This window comes from Xyrauchen texanus, chromosome 20, assembly GCF_025860055.1.
Source record: "Xyrauchen texanus isolate HMW12.3.18 chromosome 20, RBS_HiC_50CHRs, whole genome shotgun sequence".
NCBI lineage: Eukaryota > Metazoa > Chordata > Actinopteri > Cypriniformes > Catostomidae > Xyrauchen > Xyrauchen texanus.
In genome coordinates this window covers 22,155,791-22,182,145 of record NC_068295.1, presented here as the reverse complement: position 1 = coordinate 22,182,145, position 26,355 = coordinate 22,155,791, and the positions used below count along the sequence as shown (strand labels likewise).

General features: G+C 38.0%; 3 protein-coding genes across 4 annotated transcripts; 2 read left to right on the top strand and 1 right to left on the bottom strand.

Moving 5' to 3' along the window:
- The first annotated feature begins 1,063 nt into the window (after positions 1-1,063).
- Positions 1,064-3,591, top strand: msx3 (muscle segment homeobox 3). Its single transcript, XM_052151489.1, has 2 exons — positions 1,064-1,576; positions 2,057-3,591. Exons 1-2 carry the CDS (start codon positions 1,168-1,170, stop codon positions 2,470-2,472), a joined length of 825 nt encoding a protein of 274 aa, XP_052007449.1. The 5' UTR covers positions 1,064-1,167; the 3' UTR covers positions 2,473-3,591.
- An 846-nt stretch (positions 3,592-4,437) lies between these two features.
- On the bottom strand, positions 4,438-6,764 carry znf511 (zinc finger protein 511). 2 transcript variants are annotated; one of them, XM_052151615.1, is made up of 6 exons: positions 6,494-6,764; positions 6,202-6,275; positions 5,754-5,955; positions 5,009-5,133; positions 4,710-4,886; positions 4,438-4,607 (listed from the first exon to the last, which is right to left on the bottom strand). In XM_052151615.1, the coding sequence occupies exons 1-6, from the start codon at positions 6,692-6,694 to the stop codon at positions 4,538-4,540; spliced, it is 849 nt and encodes a 282-aa protein (XP_052007575.1). In that variant the 5' UTR covers positions 6,695-6,764; the 3' UTR covers positions 4,438-4,537. The 2 variants fall into 2 exon arrangements, 1 of the variants encoding a protein (XP_052007575.1); XR_007972726.1 differs by having other exon boundaries at positions 4,460-4,607; positions 4,710-4,918.
- A 2,897-nt stretch (positions 6,765-9,661) lies between these two features.
- On the top strand, positions 9,662-25,232 carry adam8a (ADAM metallopeptidase domain 8a). The gene is made up of 25 exons (XM_052151716.1): positions 9,662-9,770; positions 9,897-10,003; positions 10,136-10,209; positions 10,318-10,390; positions 10,507-10,583; positions 11,864-12,047; positions 12,146-12,211; positions 12,295-12,363; positions 12,458-12,627; positions 12,755-12,836; positions 12,973-13,106; positions 13,218-13,395; positions 13,540-13,629; positions 13,737-13,932; positions 14,043-14,109; positions 14,261-14,429; positions 15,154-15,231; positions 15,459-15,543; positions 15,677-15,791; positions 15,900-16,083; positions 16,200-16,235; positions 16,333-16,380; positions 16,505-16,582; positions 22,273-22,347; positions 22,518-25,232. Exons 1-25 carry the CDS (start codon positions 9,719-9,721, stop codon positions 22,560-22,562), a joined length of 2,532 nt encoding a protein of 843 aa, XP_052007676.1. The 5' UTR covers positions 9,662-9,718; the 3' UTR covers positions 22,563-25,232.
- Positions 25,233-26,355: the final 1,123 nt, after the last annotated feature.

Genomic DNA, 26,355 nt, shown 5'->3' with positions numbered 1-26,355 from the left:
AGTCTAGCCCTTCTGCAAGGAGACATTTTTAGTGAGGCAACAGTTAACAGAGTGGTGCGCACTGTCTGTGAGAACTGATTGCCCTCTGGCTATTGCCTTGACATTAAACTCTTCCAGGACAATTGGTTAAGTGGAGTTAACTGTTGCATATTCTCCCTGAGGTAGCTTCCTTTTTGATCTTGCCGAGACTGGCGCCTTTCAAAACAGGGCTTGTCTGCGTTATGAAATGCTTTGACTTACGGTGAGGGGTTGCCAGTTGCGCCTCAATGGAGGCTTTTTGCAGTCTTAAAGGGCCAAGACAAGCTTTAAATTGTCGTAATGCACCGTGACAAAATCATCGTCAATTCAGTCACACCGTTCTGTCATTCACAGTATTAAGGAAAAAGTTGTTTTTGCAATTGAACACTTTTCTATTTAGTAATATTTACGCTTTATTTTTTTAGGTAAAGCAAGTCTGATGCAATCTAGAACAAAATATATTATGTTTAACATCTGCAACACGCATTCGAAAAATTAACTGCTACACATTTTAATCCCGTGGTATATACGCCTATATAGGCTATATATATTTATACAAAATATTCAACTCCGTTATGTCAAAAAGAAATCACATGTGCGATATAACAAAATACAGAATTAATTTTGATTCCATAACCGGTGTTTTCATAAAAAGAAAAAAAAGAAAGAAAAAATATATAAGAAAAAAAATTCTTAGACAAAGAGGCAAGGAAGTGGTTTGTTTCGCTGTATGTTTTCAATAAGAGTTCAGTTAATGAGTGCTGAGGCCCGCTATACAGACATCCCCTCTGGTTAATTGCAACAAAACTTCTCAAATGGCTCCTTGACTTTAAGACTGGAGCCCCCAGAGCAATCAATAAACCACCTCGGCAAGACAAGTATGATTAACCATGCAACATTTCTTTCAAAATCATTGTGACGTCTCAAAGGAACTGCTCTGACCAATCAAACTGAGCATTCAAAAAGTCATGTGGGTGAAATGTCAAGCCGATTGGAGGGCGGCAAGGAAAAAAAGCGAACTTTTGGATGTTTATAGCTGTGAGTGCGCTCTGCTAGGAGATCGAGGCAAGCGTCGCAAAAGCGCGACGACAGAAGGGCCGGGCAGTGCTGGAAAAGTAAATTCAGGACGTTTTCAAATATTCTTGTTGTATGGCCCCTTTATCGTTCATGATGAATTCTATTCAGGGGCACCTTTCCCAAGAAGGAAAACTACAGGAACGCAAAAGTGCGGACAAAGAGGAGGCTCAAACCAACGATAAAGCGACTGTCAAAGGATGTAAAAGCAAGGCTTTGAGTCTTCCATTCAGTGTGGAATCTTTAATATCAGACAGAACGAGCACAAGGACTTTATACGCGTCATCTGAATCGAGTATTAGATCTCCGGCATCCGGTGCAGATGAGCGGCTGAGGCTCTCCCCCATGGCTCTTTACGCAGATAGAAAGATCCCAGTGGAGAGCGTCTCAAACCTATCTGACTGCAAGAGAGGAGATATGGAGGAACTTGGCGACAAGGGACAGAGCGGCTGGTTTCAGACAGCCTCGTACTCCTCTCCGCCAAGTGAGTGGTCAGAATTTACAGCTCAGTAGGGAAGCCTGTCATCAATTTGGCACTTTAATGCAATGACGCATGACTTATAGTAAAGATGTTTCAGCCACTTAAACGCAAATAGACTGGTTACCACAAACACTAATTATTTCAGTAAGCTAATTTATTATTGAAACCAGTCAAAAGAATGTACAGTTACAGCCAATTATTTGGTGTCATCCAAGGGCATTATAATGCGTCTACAAAGAAAGCCTAAACTTGCTTATTTTGGGGCATTTCATTTTAGCTGAGAAAATGTAATGGATGCACTGGAATTATAATTTGGGATATATAACTTTAAAGTATAATCTGATTCCACACATACTATGTAGGCTAAATCCTGATAACGCAGAATATAAAGTGCAAACCCGACAGGAAAAGGAAGAATCATCTACTACCATGTGCGGCAAATCAAATCATTCTCAAATTAATTTGTGCAATGTTGTTTTGCAGGGCATTCAAGTCCACCTCCTTGCACCTTGAGAAAGCATAAGAACAACCGAAAACCTCGGACCCCGTTCACCACCTCGCAGCTACTTGCTTTGGAGAGAAAATTTCGTCAAAAACAGTATCTTTCCATTGCGGAGAGAGCGGAATTTTCCAATTCACTCAATCTTACTGAGACTCAAGTTAAAATTTGGTTTCAAAACAGACGGGCGAAGGCAAAAAGACTCCAAGAGGCCGAGTTAGAGAAACTGAAACTTGCTACCAAGCCATTATTACCTGCGTTCGCCTTTCCGTTCCCACTAGGAGCACATGTTGGATCTCCATCCCTCTACGGACCGTCCAGTTCCTTCCCTAGACCTGCGTTACCAGTACCAGGACTTTTCGGTGGGCCAGTGACCTACGGAATGTATTACTTGTCTTAACCGACTGAAGCACGTCAGTTATATAATTCACCGTCTACAACTGCTGCGTTTTTGCCAGTCATTAGACGAGTGAAATAGCACATTTGTTCTCTTTAAAGAACTTCAGCAGTTATCCCAATTTAAAATAAATTATTTTTGTCATCTACAAAGTTTATTCCAAAAGTGAGTATCCATAAATTGGCTTAGAGGGGGGAAAAAAGAGACAGCCTTTAAGTGTGTAATGTATAATTCCTTAAATGCAAACTTTATCTAGAATTATACAGACAAACAATTATGTAGCTAAATGTTTTATTTTCCCTAAGACAAATACAATTTCAAAGTGATTTTTTTTAAACCATGACTGAGGACACATTTCAGCCTATTTGGGAAGTTTCTGCCAGCATCACTTGTTGATATGTGCAAGAAAACACCCAATGTTTGTGCATGGTCAGAATCACTAAAATAAAAGCTGATTTCAGTTTGACTACGTCCTATGACATTACTACTTTCCATTACTTGGCTTTTAAGTCAATGTGAGCAATTCTTTGAATGAATATACATGTTGTACCTTCACGTAAACCAAATATTTCCAAAACCAAATTATTACAAAGATTGTACCCCGCTATAATTTTTTAAATGTACACTGCCAACAGGTTGCCTAAACCTCACCATATGTATAATTTTTTTGTTTGTTTTGGCAATAATTTGACAATTACCCCATTAGTTTTATATGCATTGCTCGTTATTTCATTAGACTTTATATGAAGAGGAAATATTGGTGAAAAAACAGCATCGCCCGTTATCCCATACCTTTACTGAACCTTTTCTCCCAAATCTTCATAGTTTTTTTCTACGTGTTGTTGGATTCATAGAGGATTTTGGCCTGTTTTTCTGTTTTTTCGTCTGTTTAGCCATTAGTAGGCTACACATATGCTAGTTTTCTAGACTTTAAGATTAATCACTAGATTTTTATTACTGTAAATACACGTATATACTACAGATTTTTGAAAAAGATACAAATAGGATTGCTGATATTTATACACTGTTTGCATTTATCTTGTGTAAATTATTGTATATTTTATATGTATATACAAATTAGAAAAATAATCTTTTGCATTAAAAAAAAACAATAAATCTCACAAAGACTGATGTGTAAAATGTCATTACTAAGATGTTTTTAAAAAATTGCAAAATTCAATGTAATAATTGTCCAGATGTTTTTATGTTATTAAAAACATACGTTAAGTTGGTACACTTGGATAAAAAGACTACTCAGTACACACCCTGTTTACATTTGATGCAGCTTATCTCCGTGTTGCTTCGCACATTACAGGTTTAGAGAACCGACAATTAGACCTATTGCATGCGTTTCATTTAGTGGAGAGGAAAAAAAAAACAACGCTAAGTGGACTTTAAAATGTGTGACGAGTAGCGTGAATAATATCCAAGAGACACGACTAATGCTACTAAATTTTAATAATAAAAAAAAAAATGAGCCTACAACAAAATGTAAATAATACGTTTAAATGTGAACATTATTCGGCCCGAAATTAGTTCATAAATTTTACTTTAAGAGTAAGGCTCACCCTAAAATAGTCTGTATTTAAGATAGGAGTGCTAGATCCTTTATACGTGGTTACAAAATATTAATCTCTCTGTGAAACCGATTCGAGAGCACACGTTCGTTTTAATGCATTTGTACCTTTTATTAGGTCTTATTCTACTAAGACACCTCTATGGGCTGTAACATCAATTTGACATTCATTGAAATCACCTGTAACTAAGTTAGATCTCGAAAACATAAGGCTTATTTGAATATGTAAAACATATTTATTTATAACTATTTTGAAATTAAATTATTTAGAAAATATTCTGTTTGTATAACTTTCACAGAAGCAACTTCTCAGCACTGTTTTCGATCTGATTATGCATCTCAACAAGAGCCATCCATATAAAAGGAACAGAAAACATTTTAAAAAATGCTTTAAGAAAAGTTTTATTGCAAAATCCTGCTCTGAAAAAACACATGGTACATTTAACATGCAAGTGGATACATGACAAATATTCATTAACTGAAAGCTTTGGCCTACTTCTTCCTTCTTCCTCCTCTGAACCCTCTGACTGAGCCTTGACCGAAGCAAATGGATGGCGGAACTCTGGAAAGATAATAGTCAACATAGATAATTCTGATCACAGCGTCTACAAGGCAATGATGTTTAATATTTAAATATTTATAATGCAATAATTAATCCACCCACTTGTATGAATATTGTGGCTTTGGAATAGTTGTATGCACTGGATTAGTTTCTATAGTCTTCAGGCTTTCTGGCTCTGAAGTCAGGGAGAAATCCATTGACTCAGCATTCTCCGGCTGACTAGTTGCAGAAACCTCCATATGAGCATCCTTCTGTTGTGGGACCTTTTTTTCTCGAATTCTGTTGTACCATATAGAATTATGTTTATAAAACTAAAAAAAAATGTAAAACTGAATTTAGTAAACTAGGAATTTCCTTATTCTAAAATTTGCCATAATTTAAACTCAGTATTAATTTCAAACCTTCCACTTTTCTTTGATTTGTCAAATCTGAAGTTTGCCGGATAGCTATGCGTTCTGATAAGATGATTTTTCCTCTCTTTGCTTGTTATGAATTTCAGTCCACATCCCTCAACCAAGCACTCATACTGAAAAGCAAGACACAGTCACCATTCAGACAATTTGAGACAAATGAGCTGAGCATAATATGTTAGTTTTAACAGTGTGTATTTTTAAGTTATATGCCATTGAAATACGCACATCATGAAACAGAAATGAACTGACAGAAACCAGTAGGAGGCAGCATTTCGCTGCAAAGATAAGATGCTTGGTGTTATTCAGCTTGGTCTCATGTTAGTACTGTATGTGCTACAAAACAACAGAATTTATTTACAAATTTTGTGGACATTTACAACAGTCGTTCTTACCTGGTAGTCATATGCCCAAATAATTCATGCAAGACAACCTTTAATGGCATGTGTGGCACCAATTCATTGCTTGAAATAAAAATGCCAAAATAGTTGCTTGGCACATATTTTTGAAGAGATCACGGCAAGTGCATCATCTTAGGAACAGGTGTACTGTTTAATAACGTTCAAATGCCAAATGAAACCTCAATGACAGTATCATCAACTTCATCAAACTGAGTTATATTAAACTATGTATAATAGTCTGACATCAGTCAATGCAAGCTATTGTGAATGAAGTGACCACTGCACTCCATAAGACAACATTACAACTAACTTTCTGGTGTTGCTTATGATATTACCATGCACTGCTTCTCCGCCATGACCTGGAAGAGAGAGTCATGCCACTCCAAGATGTGTATGTCCAGTAGTCGATTTGAAGGAAAAGAACGTTTGCAGTTGGAGCATACATGTCGATGTAATGAATTGTAGTGGTGTTCGTACCCTTCCAAAGTGTCAAATAACTGTATGCATCCCGCAATGTGACATCTGAACTCAGAGATGCTAGGAAGAGAGTTGAGAAAGTGACATATTAGTCCCACTATACAAGATCCTACTACAACACAACTACATGATCAATATTTTAATCTATCTTTAATGTTACGGCTTGAACATATATAATGAATAAAGTGATAATCTGCCACAATTATATCTACTATTCATATCATAATTATCAACAATAAGCAAAGTAACTATCCCAATTACTAAACAACATAATGTAGCATAATGAGAGCAACTTGTGACACTCACGTTGGAGGCTGGTAATCATCTGCAATAGAAGTTACGACATCCTGTAGATACATGTGCCGATGTATGTCCCCATCCTGTTGAAGAAACATTAAGAACAAAGCATATTGGTAAATAAATTAATCACACACTCAACGTTACTTGTCATTTTAAAATGTCTTCACCACTCTTAAGTAACATTGCGAACTAAATTGGCAGAGGGGAGACAAACAATTTCAAATTCAATATTTAACAGAGATAAATTAAACTCTACTGCTGATAAAACAAGGTGCAAGGTGTGTAACAAGGTGCCTACTTCAAAATATTCATCTTCTACAGCAACGCGAATTCGTTGAGGTCTAAATTTGAACGGTGAAACAGCATTTTCTGCTTCTCCCTCTTTTTCTTTTTGTTGAAATGAAAACTCGAATTGCCTCTTTTCAGTTACTGGTATTTTATCTGCAAGAATTCTTGGTGTACCAGACCCCAAAAGTTCGATTAATTCTTGTTGCAGCATTATATCAACATACTGTTTTCAGTACAGTAACTGAGACGCTCTTAGCATCACATCACTGGCACTGATAGAATATCCGGCGCTTCCGTGTCAAACCCCTTTCAAAATAAAAGCCTATTGACTGCACGGCTATTCACGAAAGGTTTACGTCTAATAATAATAATAATAATAATAATAAGAAGAAGAATAATAATAATAAGAAGAATAATAATAAGAATAAGAATAATAAGAATAAGAAAAAGAAGAAGAAGAAGAAGAAGAAGAATTTTTATTTTATGTGCCAGGACAAAGTCTTCTCTCGTGCAAAAAGGTTTGCATACACGCCCATAACAAGTTACGCCCCCGTCATATTGACTCTTTTTTATTATTATTATTGTGACAAATTGTATGTTTACAAAATTTCGGATAAACATCAGTATAGAAATTACAGAATTACATTCTTCGAGTTAAGCAAATTAAAAAAAAAGAAAAAAGAAAAGAAAAATAATTATAAAAAAAAAGTAAAATAATAATAATAATAATGCAGTAAAGTATAAAGTTAGGGACTTTACAATACAAAGAATTTCTTAGTGAAATTGAGTAAAGTGTCTTCTTATTGACAATTAATTGTAAAGACTTTTTCCAAAAGCTTCATTTCTAACAAAAATAAATGAAACTTTGGTTGGCAATTTGCACATTTTTGTTTATGGATATAATATTTCCCATGCTGCATATAAAAGTTTACCACATACTCCACAATCTTGTTCTTATTAGGAGGGACCAAACATTTTTTTTTTGTTTCGGTTCGATTTGAGCAAAAACTGTATTTTTCCTGTTCAGAAGTTCTGCAGCCTCATTTCCAAAAGGTTACTGGTTAGAACAAAATAAAAGAACAGTTAATAATGTTCTTTTTAAAATGACAGTAGGGTGGGTGAAATACCAATTGCAGTGTTGCCTGATCTCGCAAGAGGAACAAGCAATATGGTCTGGAAAAACAAGCCCAAAATAAGCTAAAATAAGCTATTTTTTTTTCCTGTTGTGGCTTTTTTGGCATAGAAATCATAAGAAGCAGTTAATTAACAGTTAAGTATAATTTTATTTGCAGATCTGCTTCTGAGTCAAAACCCGGCAGTATCAAATCTGTATTAATGCATCACATCTAAGAATACTTCAATGAAGACTTGGAAACAACTGATAAATGTAATGTTTACCTCTAATAAAGTTTTCCTTATATCTGGAATAGCTGTGCATGTGTTTGTAGTAATTATACATAGTTGTTAAAAAGGTGTTCATTCAGAGAATGCAACACCCACAATGAGTAATTAGGCAAAGAAATGCGTGATGCCACAGTTTCCTTCTGAAACAAAGCACATTTTTAATTGTTTCAGGCAACATGAATTGCAGTTCCAAAAATGTACTGTGATAAACATTTTGGCCTTTTGCTTCATAAAAACATTATTGGAGCAAAATTAACCATTACAAGCATTTAAAAATATAGTTTTAACTCTTATAGTTTTAAGTTCATATGACATCTTTCAGAGATAAACTGTAGACAATTTTTCATGGGTCAAATAAGTAGGAGCTAAAAACCTAAATTTTGAGGACACATGAGAGATATATTGCTCATTTACACCACAAAATGCACATTTTCTATCAATATCCATATATTTAGATAAAGCAGGTTTATACAGGGGTAAAGTTTATGTAGGAATTAAAATTTCCCGTGTTCGAAATACATTTATAAGGATTTAACCAAGCTTTAAAAAAAAAAAAAGAAATATCAGAGATTTGAGCATTCCAAAGGAATTTCCCTCTAGGAGAAATCTGGCTGAAATATTGTCGAATACCTTTGTTATACAGGGGGAACTGAATAATCTGAAGCCATCTAATATTGCAACAGTTGGATGTCACATTCATACAGAGTTTTTTTTACACCTATCCCTACCCCTACCCCTAAACCCAACCTTAACCACAAAGTTTAAACCAATTAATTCTGAAAAGGTTGTCAAATTAAAAGTTATATTGAATACAATCATACCGCCGTATCACTAGGTGGCGACAGTAAGGAAAAAGTGATGAAAATGAAGAGTAATCTGAGCAATTTTTTTTAAGTGAAACAGCAAACATGGTAAACATGTTCAAATATAATACAGACATTATGAAAAAGAAAAAGAAAAATAATTTATCTTTTAACTAATATAAATAAAAAGTGTTAACTTTGTGCTTTAGGCTACTATTTTTACATACCTTTATCATCTTATGGTAACACTGCAATTATATCAGAAAATACATTGAAGTTGGGTTTATTTTCCTACCATTACATCTTATGTATGTATTATATACCTTTTATGTTATAATTTATTGCCTTACATACCTACTTTGTACACTTAAAACTGTCAATATACCAATTTTTATGTTTTTTTATTTTATTTTATTTTTTATTGTTCAAATTTTTTGCTGTCATGTTGTACTTATTACAGCAATAATAATAATAACTATTATTAAATTAAAATAAATGTGTCCACATTACCTGGATCAAAGGACAACTGCACCTGCAGAATATAACCACATGATGTCAGCATAATCTAAGAACTCTAAGAATTTAAGTAGCCGGTAAAACATCAAGGAATATTCTTTGGAAAATAATCCAAGAGCATTTAGCTAGTCGGATCTCAAACGGGAAGAAGATTTGCTGTTCATTTGTTTAATTCAAATACACATAATTATTAACATTAACGTTAAGTTAATCAGTTTTCCGTTGACGGACATAATAGTGTATTTATTTACAATAAACACATATTGAATGCATTTAAAACAAACGAATATATTTTTTTTCTATTGCGGTTTCATGAACATATTTAGACATTTAGCCTACAGGTCAGTTGACTCATGATGACTTACTAGTTTGCTGTAACCGGATGAGGAGTTCGTCATCTTTTTGTCAAGTTGCCGGATTTCTGAGGCGGAGCTGTAACTTTAAAGTAACGGTGTTCTCACATCAGCTGCCTCTAAATCCATCAGAGGCGAGGAGCCGCAGGACATTAAACCATGAGATACACTGGATTATTTATATCACTGCTTTCTTTTGTTTATACATGGGGTGAGCGCAGAGTATTTTTACAGAGCGAATCATTTAACTTTTGCGTGATGTGGCTAAATAAAAAGCAGCCTTTAATTTGCCAAACACAGATACTGATTCATTGTTTAAACACCTCGTGTTTTTTAGAGAACCTTGAGGCAGCAGATCCAGATTTACCTCATGTGATGCACTATGATGTTGTCCGACTTAAGGCACTTAAAGAGCGAACGAAAAGGAGCGTCTTTCCTCTCAAGGTCCGGTCATTTTCAATCTACATTTTAAGACTGAAATGTTATTGGTACATCTTCTATTTATTTGTTTAAAGAAAAGATGATGATATATCTTACTTTTATTAATTTATGAAGCGCTTGCTTCCACCTCGTTAGACCTATCCTGAAAAACTTGAATATGCTCTTGCTGTGGATGGGAGGAACTTCAATATTTCTTTGCATAGAAATAGGTGAGACAATCATTAAAATATAAACAACGTACTAACAATATGTTGGGGGAAAATTGACAATCTGTGCCTTGTTTCACACTCAAACTAATGGAGTTTCTTCACATGCAGGGAGCTTTTAGGAAAACACTACACTATGGCACATTATAACGAAGATGGGATTTTGGAGACTTCTGGCAATATTGTACGTTTAAACAGTAAAATAGCTTATGTCTGTCTTATATAGTATGTTATATAGTTTGATATATATATATATTTAATATGTTTAATAGTGCTTTTAATCTATTTTGCACACTTCAGGATCACTGCTACTATCAGGGATACATCCAAGAAATAGAGGATTCTTCTGTTAGTGTTGGTCTGTGCTCTGGAATGCAGTAAGGAAACCTTTTATTGTTGAGTTAGGCTACTTATATCTGATGTATGTTGAATATACCCATAGTTTATTTTTTTGTACAGTAATGAAAAATATGGTCAGATATTCCAACATCCAATTTCTGTGTATTAACAAGGTGGAAATCATATGGTCTCTTAAAACCAAACAACTGTTTTACTATGTATATTGAATGCTAGTTTATCAGTCATCGATACACTTCTATACTTTTATTAATATTTGTTCAATAATTGCAATAGTGAATAGCTGAAGTATAATAGATAGACCTACAGCATATAAATTCTGCTCTAAGTCCCTTTTATTATACAGTGGTAGCAAAGGGAGTTGTAAAAAAATGGTAAAAGATAGTTCATTGTGCAGATGTATCTTGTGGTTTCAAAAAGTGCACAGTGCCTTTGGATAAAATTAACTGCCAAATTACTTCATATTTACTGTCTGTACAGTTCCCACAAGTGTCTCATGCTTTAAAAGTTTTTCACCCAAAACTGAAAATTCTCTCATCATTTACTCACCCTCATGTCATCCCAGATGTGTATGACTTTCTTTCTTCTGCTAAATACTTCAGAAGATTTTTAGAAGAATATCTCAGCTCTGTAGGTCCATACAATGCAAATGAATGGTGATCAGGCATTTGAAGCTCCAAAAAGGAGATAAAGTCAGCATAAAGTAATCCATCAGACTCCAGTGGTTTAATCATTGGCATATGAAGCAATCCATTTGGTTTTGGGTGAGAACAGACCAAAATAAAACAAATTTTTCACTGTACACCTTTTCAATGCTGTCTTTAGGGATGATCATGATTTCAAGCTCGATTACTTTTCCTAGAGCTTGACGCGTACGCAGAGTGCTAGATAGAGCTATAGGAAGTGTAAGTGAGCTTGAAATCATTATTGCCAAGGAAATTGCTGTCAAGATGTACAGTGAAAAAGGAATTATAGACTGTTCTCACACAAAACCAACTGGATTGCTTCAGAAGACGTTGATTTATACAAATGAGTCTGATTAATTAATTTTATGCTTGGCATTTATGAGCTTTTGGAGTTCTGGTCACCATTTACTTGCTTTGTATGGACCTTCAGAGCTGAGATTTTCTTCTAAAAATCTTCAGTTGTGTCCAGCAAAAGAAAAAAAGTCATACACATCTGGGAAGGCATGAAGGTAAATGAGGAGATTATTTTCAGTTTTGGGTGAACTATCCCTTTAATTCAGGTGCCTAACATTTCTCCCTCTTTAAAATATCTTTTTTTTTTTTTTTTTTTTAAGAGGATTTCTGCGAGCTGGAAAGCAAGTTTACTTGATTGAGCCCCTTGAAGAATCTGTGGATGGTGACCATGCTATATACAAACAAGAGCATTTAAGGTCCAAACGGGGGGCCTTTGAATACATTAATGACACAGTCTACGACCTTGGTCCAAGGTTTAGTGGGCTGTATAAAAGCAAAAACATGGTAATAACTAAGATTGTGATAGTGTATATGTGATTGTTTTAGTGATGAAGATTAAGTTTTTACAATTAACTGTTTAATTTATTTCATTTGCTCGTTAGAAAAACAAAGCCCCCAGTGGAGGACAGCGGATTGTTGAGATGGTTTTGGTTGTTGACTATAAGGAGGTAATAATAGAGTGTAATGGGAAAAAAATATTGTTTTCTACTGTGTTGTGCTTATAATCGTTAAAAATATCTACTTTCTTTAGTACAAGAGGTTTGGAAGTGTTACGAATATTGAAGAAAGAATGATGTTGGTCGCTAATCATGTGGACAAGGTACAATTCTGGTCTTATGGTAATGTGTTTATTGTGTGGTTCAGTTTATGATTTATACAGTTATGAAAATGTTAGTTTTTGCTTTCACTTCCAGCTCTACCGGCCTTTAAACATACGTGTCATGTTGGTAGGACTTGAGATTTGGTCTCAAAGGGACATGATTGATGTCAGCCATATACCGAATGAAACTCTGGATCGTTTTTTAAAATGGCGTCAGGACATTCTTCTCAAGAGGAAGAAGCATGACAATGCCCATTTTATTACGTGAGTCATTGGCTGGCCATTTTAATCATTCTCTGTGATTTGAATACCACATTTTAACTTTCACTGAATCCTGTTTGCTTAAAAACATGTCTTTAACCCTGGCTTAAAGTCTCTCATTTTCATTCAGTTCTATAGATTTTCATGGATCCACTGTTGGGTTGGCAACAATGAATGCTATGTGCTCTCAATCCTCGGGTGCTGTGAATGAGGTATGTTTACGAGCATGTTTTTACATCAGTAAATTAAACGACTAAAAAATTACAGTTTCCTTATTACTAAGTAAATGTGTTTTGAAGTGAGCTGTGGATGTGGTATCATTAATGAATCAAGTTTTTCTTTGCAAAGGACCATAATATCAATCCTATTGCAGTGGCTTCTACCATTGCTCATGAAATGGGACATAATCTGGGCATGTCACATGATAATACAAACTGTGGGTGCTCATCTAACAATGGCTGCATTATGCAAGATAGCATTGGGTGAGGCTAATTGAAAACACTTTTGATTAGTATACCCTTATGCAAAGACACAATAAACATGTCAAGAAACATTTTTACTCTTTTACCAACCATAATGTTCCCTTCCCACAGATATGTTTACCCTGACTCCTTCAGTACTTGCAGTCAAGCATCCTTGAAGACTTTTTTGCAGAATTATGACTCCAGCTGTCTGCTAGACATTCCAAATGAGGATAAACTATACGGGGGCCCAGTGTGTGGGAACGCTTTTGTGGAAAAAGGAGAGGAGTGTGACTGCGGAACTGTTAAGGTTTAACATGCTGGTTTATAAAAAGTTTCCCAGTTCATACTTTAAGTATGACTTCACAAAAATAGCTGTAATTTTTGAGTATGTTTACTCAAAAGATCCTTCATTTTGTTGACACAATTTTTATTTTATTTTATCTGATCATAGGAATGCAACAATCCCTGCTGCAATGCCTCCACTTGTCGGTTTACCAAAGATGCCCATTGTGCACATGGGGAGTGCTGCCACAATTGCCAGGTATCAGCAAATGCCCCTAATATCATTGTAGTATATCCATACACAGTACATAAGTAGTATTTGTAATTTAGTGCGTTCATTTGTCTCTTGTTCATCTTCCCTTCTAGCTGATGCAGTCAGGCATTCCGTGCAGACAAAGTGCTCATGACTGTGATTTGCCAGAGTACTGTACAGGAGAGTCAGCCTTCTGTCCCAAAGATGACTATAAGATGAATGGACTTCCTTGCAATTCTAATCAGGGTTACTGTTACAATGGACAATGTCCAACACATCAGGAACACTGCAAGTTTCTGTGGGGATCAGGTACTCTTCTTACTGAGCCAATATTTTTTGCCTAATTCATTTCACACAGAGATCGAGGAATGAGAACTCAAACTTAATAATATAAAGTTGTTATCGCATAATATGTTTAGATGCTGATGTAGATGCCGATACCTGCTTTCGTCACAATTTATATGACGGAACGTCCAAGTCTGCTGAGTAAGTGTAACTTAAATTGTAACATGAAACCTTTTATTTGATGGCTGAGGACAAAACATTAAATTCTTTGATCAAGAAAGCTTTGATATTTTCTGATCTACATATTTATCAATGTAATTGTTTTGATACTATAATATCTCACATCCATTAGGCACATGAAATGTGGGAATATATACTGTTCTGGTGGGAATGAGTTCCCCATAACAACCAAAAAATTGAGAGTAACCTTGCAATCAAGAATCTGCTACATGGCTTTGGATTCCTCGCCCACAGAAGATTTGGGGAAGGTTCCTACAGGCACCAAATGTGGTACTAATAAGGCAAGAAAATAAAATTTAATTTGCCTACAGTACTGTGCAAATTGGCACATTAAAGGCCAATTCACATTGCCTCAAAAAAACTCCCAACAAACAGTGTGTTCACCCTGTTGGCATTTGTTGGAAGGTTTGATAATGTCAGTTATTCTTCTCAGCATTCTAAATCCAACTGCCAACTTTAGAATGTTGGAGTTTGTTGGGGTAGTGTGAGATGTTTCACAAAACAATTGTCTTAAGATGGTTATTTTATAGTTTACCAAACATTGCTTTTGCAAATAGAATAGAACAAAATAGAAGTATAACAAGGAGTCCTGTCAATCTTGAATTATAAGAAGAGACAAGCAATTGAGACATAGAATACATAGATCTGTGGCATGTTCTCCAAAATGCTTGAAAAACTGTGTGCAAGTGTACCTTGGAGGATTGGTGCTGTTTCAAAGGCATTGTGTTTATGTTTAGTTTTTATTTCTTTATGTTTATTGCACTTTTCATGAAGTTAATTAAAAAAATGTATCATGACATTATGTTTGGAAAACTTGCTCAATATACATGTTTCACAACTGTAAAAACATTTGCACAGTAATGTACATAGGCTACGTATATTGTCTGATGGCATTGCTATCTTTCTGTTTACTTTATTAAAGCAGTCCATGATGCAAAAAAAAAAAAAAGAATAAGAAGAAAAATAATAAAAAAAAAAAAAAAAACATATTTTTTCCTATCACAGGTGTGTTACAGCAACCTTTGTCTGGACATTAGCATATATGGTACTGAGAACTGTTCTGATAAATGCAACAATCGTGGGGTATGTTATTTATTTTTGATGTAATTTCCCCTATATTTGTATTGTTAGAATTAGGAGAAAGTATTGTTTCAATGTTTGCCATGTTTTGATATTGCAAAATTCATTTTGTTTAAATAATGCTAAAGGTGTTTAAAAGGTAGAAGTAGATTTACATTTTTCTTTGAGATTTATGATTTTTCAAAGTGTCTTACAGATACTAAAGCTTGTTACTGACTTGTATTATAAAGGTATGCAACCATGAGGGAAAGTGTCACTGTGATCCAGGTTGGGCACCCCCCTATTGTGATGTTCAACTGTCCGAACTTCCAAAAAGTAAACCTTTTACATATTTACTATATAAATACTACGTCATGTAATATGAGTGAGCCATCCATTCATTGACCAAAACACATTTTGTCACAGTGGACAGCAGAGATGATGTCAAATGTGTGCTTTTGATTTATAGTCAAACAAGCTTTAATCATTGGTGGGACTACATCTTTAGTCGTCTTGGTACTGATCTTTATCATTGGAGCACTGTTGTGTAGCAGAAACAAAAGAGTAGCAATTAAAAAGAAAAGGTAGGATCTGAACTATCAGTTACTGTAATTATTACTTTGTGGATTTTTTGCATTGCATTAATAATATTATTAATGATGGACATTATGTTTTAAATTATCACCTGAAAGGTCTTTTAAGGACACCCACATTTCCTCAGGCCAGTGCAATCCAGCATTCCAACTGGGCAGTGCAAAGAACAGCCCTAGATGTGCACAACCATGCATCAATCAAATAACATTCCTTGAAACATCCTCGTCACTGGCCTGCAAACCTCTTCATGCTTCAGCTGTCCCCTGTAGACCAGCACCAATGGTGAGATCTTTCATTTGCCCATGAAACAAGCTGTTTAGTTTGTGCTTACATTTTAGAATAAAGGAAATTAATCATACGTTCATATTGAATACCTACACTTTTCTCATTATTCACAGCCCCCAAAGGACTCAACACACACCAGGATGCAACAGGTAGTTAATCTTAAATAAAAAAAATTAACTACCTCCTCACTTAAAATGACTTATTATTTTAATCTATACTTGATTAGATTTTCCTATATTTTATTAGATTGTGAAACCCTCCACCCCACCTATTTCCTATTTTCATCCTACTCAGGTAAGGTCTAGAAATATATATTTTTTGGTTTCATTAAGTTGACGTGCTAGAAAAGAAAAACGTTCTTTGCAAGAGTACATGGCTTCAAATTATGCACGTATGTGATTTCTAAATGTTGATTCAGGCCAAACATCTGTTGCCTAAAATGGAATCTAAACCACTTCCTCCTTCAAGACCTTTACCACCACTGATGTCCAAATCTGTAAGAGACTATTTCTACTTTTCCTAATTTAGTCAATAGCAAGCACCCCACCATACTGACATATAGTTGAAGTCAGAAGTTTACATACACTTAGGTTGAAGTCACTAAAAATATTTTTTTAACCATTCCACAGACTTAATATTAGCAAACTATAATTTTGGCAAGTCTTTTAGGACATCTACTTTGTGCATGACACTAGTAATTTGTCCAATGATTGTTTACAGACAGATTGCTTCACTTTTAATTGACTATATCACAATTCCAGTGAGTATCAGAAGGTTACATTCACTAAGTTAACTGTGCCTAATGCAGCTTGGAAAATTCCAGACAGTGATGTCAAGACTTTAGACAATTAGCCAGTTATCTTCTGATTGAAGGTGTACTGAATTGGAGGTGTACTGTACTTGTGGATGTATTTTAAGGCCTACCTTCAAACTCAGTGCCTTTTTGCTTGACATCATGTGAAAATAAAAAAATCAGCCAAGACCTCAGAATAGAAATTGTGGACCTCCACAAGTCTGGTTCATCCTTCAGAGCTATTTCCAAATGCCCGAAGGTACCCCGTTTATCTGTACAAACCATAGTACGCAAGTATAAACACCATAGGACCATGCAGCCATCATATGGCTCGGGAAGGAGATGCATTCTGTCTTCTAGAGATGTATGTTGTTCCCCTTCTGTCACTCACTCGACGTTGTGTTGATTTTAGTGACACAAGGGGCTACTTCGGAGCCTCGGATATGTCTGAATATGAGAAAAGGTCTGCATGTGGGTAGTCCTTATCCTGATGTGCTGCAGGAACTGCGCTCAGCTACCGACCTCGCCCTCCGGGCTACGAAGATCACAGTGTGGGCAGTCGGACAGGCGATGGCCACCATTTTGGTCCAGGAACATCATTTATGGCTGAACTTGGTCGAGATGTGGGAAACTGACAAAGCCCGCTTTCTCAATGCCCCCATCTCCCAGCTCTGTCTATTCAGAGACACCGTTGAAGACTTTGCCCAGCAGTTCTCAGTGGTGAAAAAGCAGACGGAGGCCATTCAACACATCTTGCCTCGGCACCGGTTTACAACCAGCCGAGCCCTGTCTCCTCGCCGAGGGCATCACCCTGCTGCAACAAGGAACCAACAGGTAGCTCCACCTCAACCAGTTTTCAGCTCTCAGCCCCAGTGTAGAGCTACCCGCAGGAAGCGGACACCCCCGTCTCACAAACCTCTTCGAGGACCCAGAAAGCTCCCAAGCGTTCCTGAGATGGACCACCCAAGAGACGAGATGTTCACACAGGACCTGGTAGCAGACCACTCTTTCCCCCGGTGGAGGGCCGGGAGGAAAATCCTTGCTTTCCTTATTTTCATTTGCCGCACCCCCTTTGGGCTGTGGTACCCACATTGTCAATAAGAGAGCGATTTCCTCATCCCTTGGGTCACCTAGCGTCACCTAAAGTGGCACTATGGACGTAGAAACTTAACCTCCACACCCACGACTGTACAACGTTCACAACCCCGGCCGGCCAGTTCTGACGAGTCCAGAGGATGCCTCACTAGGACCTCCTCCTCAGTCACTAACCCGCCCCCTGCTGGGTACACGGAGCAAGGTGACTGCTTTGAGTTTTTTCTCAGCACACATGCCTCAGGACACAACTTTGCCTCCCGAAGCAACACTACCTGCTCCCCGCCGCCAGAAAAGCGATCGTCCCCTTAGTGCCCCTCGTGCGGAGCTTGGACGCATGGCTTATGCTCTCCAACCCGTCATGCTGGCTGGCTAGGACCATCCGATTCGGCTATGTGATTCAGTTTGCCAGGCGTCCGCCCCGTTTCAGCGGCATCCTCCCTACTGTGGTGCATGGCGAAAAAGCCAGCACCCTACGCGCGGAAATCAGTACCCTTTTACGAAAGGATGTGATAGAGCCTGTCACTCCAGTCAAGATGGAGAAGGGTTTCTACAGCCCTTACTTCATCATAGATAAAAAAGGAGGTGGGTTGAGGCCCATCTTGGACCTGGAAGTTCTCAACTGGGATTTGCACAAACTCCCGTTCAAGATGCTCACGCAAAGACACATTCTAACATGTGTCCGGCATCAAGATTGGTTCGCAGTGGTAGATCTGAAGGATGCGTACTTTCACGTCTCGATTTTGCCCCAACACGAACACTTTCTACGGTTCGCATTCAAGGGCCAGGCGTACCAGTACAAGGTCCTCCCCTTTGGCCTGTCCCTGTCCCCTCGCGTCTTCACGAAAGTCGCAGAGGCCCCCCCTTGCCCTGCTAAGGGAAGTGGGCATCTGCATACTCAACTACCTTGATGACTGGCTGATCTTAGCTCACTCTCAAGGCACCTCAGGTCAACTGGGAAAAGAGCAAGCTCTCCCTGGTTCAGAAAATTCTGAAGTCTCAATGAGAGCGCGCCTCACAAACGAGCGCACGCTGTCAGTGCTGAATTGCCGTTCAAAGTAGGCACCGCGGTCCCTCTAAAAAAGTTCCAGAGGCTCCTGGGTCATATGGCATCCTCAGCCGTGGTCGCGCTGCTAGGATTGATACATATGAGGCCACTTCAGCACTGGCTTAGGACTCGAGTCACGAGATGGGCATGGCACCACGGCACATATCGTGTGTCTTCACCCCCCCATCCCCCCCGTTGTCATCAGTTATTCAACCCTTGGACAGACCCCTACAGCAGGTGTCCAGATGCATTGTGGTCACCACAGATGCCTCCAAACAGGGTTGGGGCGCCGTGTGCAACACACAACTGCTGGCTCCTGGTCAGGCCCGCTGTTACTTTGGCACATCAACTGCCTAGAGTTGCTGGCCTTATTCCTTGCCCTGCGTAGTTTTCTCCCACTGATCCAAGGCAAGCATGTCCTTATCTGTTCAGACAGCACTGCAACGGTAGTGTACATAAATCCCCAAGGCGGCGTACACTCTCGTCATGTCACAACTCGCCTGCCATGTCTTCCTTTGGAGCCAGCGCAGACTGAGGTTACTGCACACCACTCATATCCTGTGCAGCCTCAACACGACAGCGGACACGCTTTCGCGACAGGCCTTGCTCGATGGGGAGAGGAGTCTCCACCCCCAGGTGGTTCAGCTGATCTGGGACCGTTATGGCAAAGCACAGGTAGACATGTTCGCTTCCCAAGAGAACTCCCATTGCCCACTCTGGTACTGCCTCAGGTCGGAGGCAAGTCCCCTCAGGACAGATGCGCTGGCACACAGCTGGCCCCGGGGGCTGTGCAAGTACGCATTTCCCTCAGTGAGCCTACTTGCACAGGTGCTGTGCAAGATCAGGGAGGACGAGGATCAAGTCACTCTAGTGGCCCCTTACTGGCCCTCTTGGAGCAGCCCGCACTGAGCTCGACAGCACCTCCCTGGCAAATTCCCCTGAGTAAAGACCTTCTTTCTCAGGGACAGGGCCACCCTCTTGCATCCGCGCCCAGACCTCTGGAATCTCCACGTCTGGCCCCTGGACGGGATGCGGAAGATCTAAGTGGTCTACCACCAGCTGTTGTAGACACGATCAACCAAGCCAGAGCTCGGTACGTGGTTCCGGGCAATCTCCGGGTTGAGTCGGTTTCGTCTGCGTTTTGTCAGGTCTAAGCATGTAGAACTCAGTAACAAGGGACAACTGAGCGGGTATTCCGCTTGCGCTAGCACCTTTCCCCTCCACTGAGGTGAACACTTGTGCTTTTACTCCCAGGTGAGTCCTCAAACTCCCGCTCCCTGGATGTTCTTCCTCCCTAGCCCTCTGGCTCGCAAATTCAGTGGAGGAATTCCCGACCAGACCCACTGCAGGTACAAATTACTCTGTACTGTAATAGGTGCTCCATAGGTGCTGGTTATCACGGTAACCCCCTGTGATGTATTTTCCGTGGTACAGTCCCCCTGTCAGGCAGGCCTGTGTCTCCCTTGGGCAGTCTCCACTGCCCCTGTCGCAGTGTTTGTAGAACTCCTTCCTCATTAGGCAGGACCTACCTATCCATGTGTGGCATAACAGGCCCATGTGACGTATTTGCCAGATTTTTAACCTCCCCAGCCTGGGCAGGATGTGGTCTCCACGGAGTCTATTCCCCTGAAAGAATATGACTGGAAAAGAATGCCTTCCCTGATGTTGTTTATAGCTAGATGGCCCCAGCTGAATCTAACACTCTATGAGGAGAAACATATAGATAGATAAGGCTGCGGCTGGCAGGGCCTGCTCCCATGCTTGTCACGTCGATTGTTCCCACTCCTCAAGAAAAAACCTTGGTCAGATGCCGGGAACCTAATAAAAACAATATGACATCTTAGTGTGGCGTTGGGTACCATGTACGTGCAGTCTGATTCCCATGCTCCTTTGGCAGGCTACAGCTTGCTGCACCAGCATCAGCACATCACGTAACATGGTTCAGCGTAGGTAGCGTTATTGATTAGGGGCCCCTTGTGTCACTACAATCAACACAACGTTGAGCGAGTGACAGAAGGGGAAATGTCTAGGTTTCTAGGGGAAAGGAGTGGTCTGCTACCCTGATGGAGTTTTGTCCTCCTTGCCACAACACTGTACCAAGCCGCTGTAATGGCCAAAGTTTTTCTCGGCTCCTCAGTGCAGAATCTGACTGAACAGATGCACGATCCCCGCCTTTAATACCTGTATGTCCGGGGGCGGGACATGCTAATTCTGTTCACCAGTTTTTCATTGGCCATCTCTCATATTCAGAGGTATCCGAGGCTCCTGGAAGAAGCCCCTTGTGTCACTACTATTGACACAAAGTCTCGTTCCCTCCATCAGGGAACATGGGTAACACTAGTAACCTAGACGTTTGGTGCAAAAAGTGTGAATCAATCCCAGAACAATAGCAAAGGACCTTGCGAAAATGCTGGAGGAAATAGGTAGAAAATATCTATAGCCACAGTAAAACGAGTCCTATATTGACATATCTGAAAGGCTGCTCATCAAGAAAGAAGCCACTGCTCCAAAACCAAGCATGTGAAGCATGGGGTGGCAGCATCATGGAGCATCATGCTGTAGGGGCGCTTCTCTGCAGGAGGGACTGGTGCACTTCACAAAATAGATAGCATCAGGAAGGGAAATTATGTTAAAATAGTGAATCAACATCTCAAGACATCAGCCAGGAAGTTAAAGCTCGGTCTCAAAGGGGTCTTCCAAATGGACAAAGACCCCAAGCATACCTCCAAAGTTGGCAAAATGGCTTAAGGACAACAAAGTCAAGATATTGGAGTGGCCATCACAAAGCCCTGACCTCAATCTGATAGAAAAGTTATGGGCAGAACTGACAAAGGATGTGCGAGAAAGGAGGCCTAAAACCTGACTCTGTTACACCAGTTCTGTCTGGAGGAATGGGCCCAAATTCAAACAACTTATTGTGAGAAGCTTGTGGAAGGCTACCCAAAATGTTTGACCCAACTAAAACAATTTAAAGGTAATGCTACCAAATACTAACAAAGTGTATGTAAACTTCTGATTCTTGGAATGTGATGAAAGAAATAAAAGCTGAAAGAAATAATTCTCTCTACTATACATTTCACATTCTTAAAAACCGACCAAAGACAGGGAAAGTTTTATACGATTAAATGTTAGGAATTGTGAAAAACATAGGAATTGTGAGTTTAAATGTATTTGGCTAAGGTTTATGTAAACTTCTAACTTCAACAGTAAATCCTATTCATTACTATTATGCTTTCTTTGCTTGCACTAATAGGAGGCTAAACCAAAATCACCTCCAATGCCTCCTGCAAAACCTGCATGGATACATCCAGCACATGCTCCACCTAAGGTAAATTTACACAATGGCGTAGATTTGGCTTGAACATTGGGGGGGTTGCAACGTAAAGCATTTATTTGTTTCCATTGAACATGGTATAAATATGTACCGGGGGGTTGACTTAAAAATGTGAATGAATGACTGAATGTAAAGGTTTTAATGCCCTTTTGCATTCACTGTAGGCAATCCAGAAAGTAGCTTTGAAACCTCCTGTCAGGCCCAGATGACTTGAAACAGTTTTGAGTTTGAGTTGTTCTTTTGGGGTCTTCAGAAGAAGCTTGGGATGCAAAACTGAGGGAGCAGTTCATGAGCTGAATAAAGCTCATATTACTTTGTGGTATGGCTGTGAATAACAAGATGAAGTTAAAGGAGATGGTAAAACAAAATGAAGCATTTGCACTCACTCGCTCCCTTATAATTTTGGTAATCTTGGTACAACCTGTTTGTTTCCGTTTCTGTATTTTTACCATTTTATTTTTATTTAATGTATGTTTTAAAAAAAAAAAATAATTATATCACTCTCAGAAATTTACAGCCATTTCCAGTTGTGTGTAAAAAAAAAACAACCATCAAAAATATCAATACAGGGCATCTAATGTCCACTTAGTTATAGGGGACCTATTATGCAAAATTCACTTATACACAGTGTTTGAACATGTGTGTTGGCAGTGTGTGTACACATCCACCCTATAATGAGAAAAATACACAAAGTCCTTTTTTTAATCCCCATTAATCATAAGCACTGTCTCAGAACAAGCCATTTGCAGATTCTGTACAAAGTGACGTCACTTTGTACACGCCTTGCCCACGACTGTTGACGGACACTGCCAACGGACATGTTTGTTTGTGTGTGTTGTTTTGTTATAGCGCATAGCAAACGCTGTAACAGTATTTGTGTGTGTGTGTTGCTCACCCATCATTGCAAAACTGCTGAAAAAACGCATTTATATAAAATAAATACATTTATCAAATAACCATTCGGAAACTTCCTGGTTCATTCTCAAAGTTGTTACTTCTGGCGGCGTCTCTCCCTCATCAGTGTCTGACTCCGGTTCAAACATATAGGGCTGAACTGCACTATTTTCACTGTCAGTCATATTGCTTATGATGTCTAGTTATCCAAAGCAGAGACATCAAAACTCTGCCCTATTCTGGATACGGGGAGGGGAGCACCAGCTCATTGCATTTAAAGACACACACACAAAACAGCTTGCTTTTATTCCCACCCAAAAATTGGCATTATTTTTTATCTGTAGGGTATTTTGAGCTGAAACTTCACAGACATATTCTGGGGACACCAAAGTTTTAAATGACATCTTGTGAAAATGCAAGTGTACAAAGTCCCTCTTTCACTGTCCCATTACTCCCAAGCAGCAGAGAAAATATTCTCATGTGTTTTAAAACTGAAGCCAAATATTCTTCAGAAAGAAGCTTATTATTTCCAAAGGCATGAGTTCCAGTGTTAGGGAGGCCAGGTTTGGTAGGCACACTTTTCATACTTTGTTGAATATCTCTGTTGGAACAAACATGAAGATACCCCAAGTCGGTACAATATTTATTAATACAAATATTTATTAACTTTTGTTAATTAACAGTCAAATTTATGTTGTGCGTTTGTGCCAACCAAACCCAAATGGGATTGGTTGGCACTGGTTGTCTGGTTGGTTGGCACAGTATTAAAACACTATAGTTTTAAGAGAGATGCAACAAACAAAAAAACAAACAACAGTTTATTTTAAACCAGGACAACATAAAAACACATGTCTGTCTTCTATCATTAATATGATTTTAAAAAAATAATTATGAACAGTTTGTATGTATATAAACTTACCTAAATTTTAATTAAACTTGTTTAATATAAATGTAAAACATTTCTAATTTCATAAATAAAACAAACAAATTGTATAATTGGCTTGTCTTAAACTGTTAGTATGTGTAATAAGCATAATAATAATGATTATTATTACATTATTTTATATGATATATGTATGTGTGTTTAGAGGTATTAAGTTGGTAAATAATGTATATGACGGTTATGAATCATTATCTATTCTTTTTTTATACCCAGTGTGATAACCAACCCCAAAATCAATGTGCCAACCAAACCCACTTACACTCATTTGATAAATGTATTGAGTCAGCTAGCACACAGTAGCTTATCACAGGCTTACAACACTTATATCAAAATAAAGCTGATACCCATCACTATTAACTCAAATGTATATATTTAAAAAATATTTCTTGGTATTATTCAGCATTTTTAGCAGATTAGTTTAATGCAATGTTGTCTTTACTATAACAGATCTTTACATTCAGATGCCCTGACAGAATCAACCTGTATAGGGCAAGAAAGTGAACATTTACATATTTCAAAATGACCAGAAATTGCCTCTGTACCAACCAACCCCAGTCTCCCCTACTTTCCGTCTCTCATTAGATAGAAGAATTTTAAGCAATTGTTTTGTGGACATCAGACCAGATCAACCTTATAAGATATCTTTTAAAATACAGTGAAAATATTATTTTCCGTTTTACACATCTTCATTTGTTTCATTGGATATATATATGAGTCCTATTAATTGGGTTTCTAGTTTGATTAAAACTTTCACAGTGCCACATGAATCCCAGTCCATAAAATAGCATATCAGTGGCCACATTGTGACTAGTTGTTTACATATATTTGCATTTTTCTTTATTTATATGTTTCCGAAACCTTTACTGTTGAGTTAAATTGTAGAAAAAGTTAGTGAGTTAGACAAAGGCAAAAATTTGTTTTTTGCCCACCTAATCTTTGTTCAATCATGCGATCTCAGCTGGTCTGATTTTACTCTATGTAAATCTGAAAATATGTATTGATTATAATGTCTGTTTGTATATTTGTTTATTTTAATAAAGCATTTTCACATTTCTCTTGTAATTCGTTGGCAATCAATCATGTTTTTGTATTTATATTTAGATATATCGGTAACTACACTAAAGTTAATTTGTTAAAATTGGTGAATGTTTTGGGTATCATAAACTAACAGTGAACAACATTTTTTACAGAATTTCTTCATCTCGGCTAATGTTAATTGATCAAAATATTTGTAATTGTTCAATTTAGTTCAAATGCATTAACTAATCAATATTATTGTATACAACTTTTAATGTTAAAAATATATTTTAGTAGGCCTATATTTAGAAATCAATATTAGCCTAACCAAGATTGCTAAATTCTGTTTAATTATTTTTCATTGTTAGTTCAGGTTAACTATTCCATTAATTGCTGCTGTTAACAAATGTAACCTTATTAAGATAGTTTGAATAACATTTTCAAGAGTAATGGGATGACCTCTTTCGCCACGCTTTTACGTTTTAAATGATGGACAGGGCTAAACAATTAGATGAAGAAACTTTGCAAGATCTCTCTATGGATGGATAGACAAAATACCACTCTCCGGACCAAAAGGAGGATCGTGCGGGAGAGAGATCGTTGACGGATATGTCCGTTAACGATCTCTCTCTCCCGCACGATCCTCTGCAGTCAACCTTTATCCGCCAGAGGCTTGATTAGCCTAATACGGGACCGGGTGTGTAGGATCACGACCCGGCCCTGCCCTCCGCCCTGCCACAATGAGATTTCAGCGATGGAGGTATTCAGTTCCTTTAATAATAATGATAAAAAAGGCTATCCAATAAACTATAAGCTAATTATTGTTGACATCTTAGACAGGTTAATCCTGCACTTGACTAATGACTTGATAAAACAGGCCGAATTGTTTTCCTATTTAGCCAATAATAATAGCATTTTATTAATACATTTATTATTATACTATTGGATAATTATCATGAAATTTTACTCTTCTTGGTATAAGCAAATTTTTATTGAGGACGGACTATCAAAAATTATTTTATTGATTTTCATATGCAGTTATAGCTGCAGAAGTAGTGAAGCATTTATTCCCTAAGTCAGTGGAGCTGCACAACTACACACCCGCACATTCCGCGCAACAGAAGCTTGGTAACTGGAGAACTCTGAAC

What these genes read in the sequence shown, in the direction of transcription:
- msx3 (XM_052151489.1), top strand. Translation starts at nt 1,168, where the DNA reads ATGGCCCCTTTATCGTTCATGATGAATTCTATTCAGGGGCACCTTTCC. An exon ending in CTCGTACTCCTCTCCGCCAA is followed by an intron (nt 1,577 to 2,056) that starts GTGAGTGGTCAG and finishes GTTGTTTTGCAG; the next exon opens with GGCATTCAAGTCCACCTCCT.
- znf511 (XM_052151615.1), bottom strand. Translation starts at nt 6,694, where the DNA reads ATGCTGCAACAAGAATTAATCGAACTTTTGGGGTCTGGTACACCAAGA. An exon ending in TAGAAGATGAATATTTTGAA is followed by an intron (nt 6,276 to 6,493) that starts GTAGGCACCTTG and finishes TTTCTTCAACAG; the next exon opens with GATGGGGACATACATCGGCA. An exon ending in GATGATTACCAGCCTCCAAC is followed by an intron (nt 5,956 to 6,201) that starts GTGAGTGTCACA and finishes CTCTCTTCCTAG; the next exon opens with CATCTCTGAGTTCAGATGTC.
- adam8a (XM_052151716.1), top strand. Translation starts at nt 9,719, where the DNA reads ATGAGATACACTGGATTATTTATATCACTGCTTTCTTTTGTTTATACA. An exon ending in ATTATGCAAGATAGCATTGG is followed by an intron (nt 13,107 to 13,217) that starts GTGAGGCTAATT and finishes CCCTTCCCACAG; the next exon opens with ATATGTTTACCCTGACTCCT. An exon ending in GGAACGTCCAAGTCTGCTGA is followed by an intron (nt 14,110 to 14,260) that starts GTAAGTGTAACT and finishes CACATCCATTAG; the next exon opens with GCACATGAAATGTGGGAATA.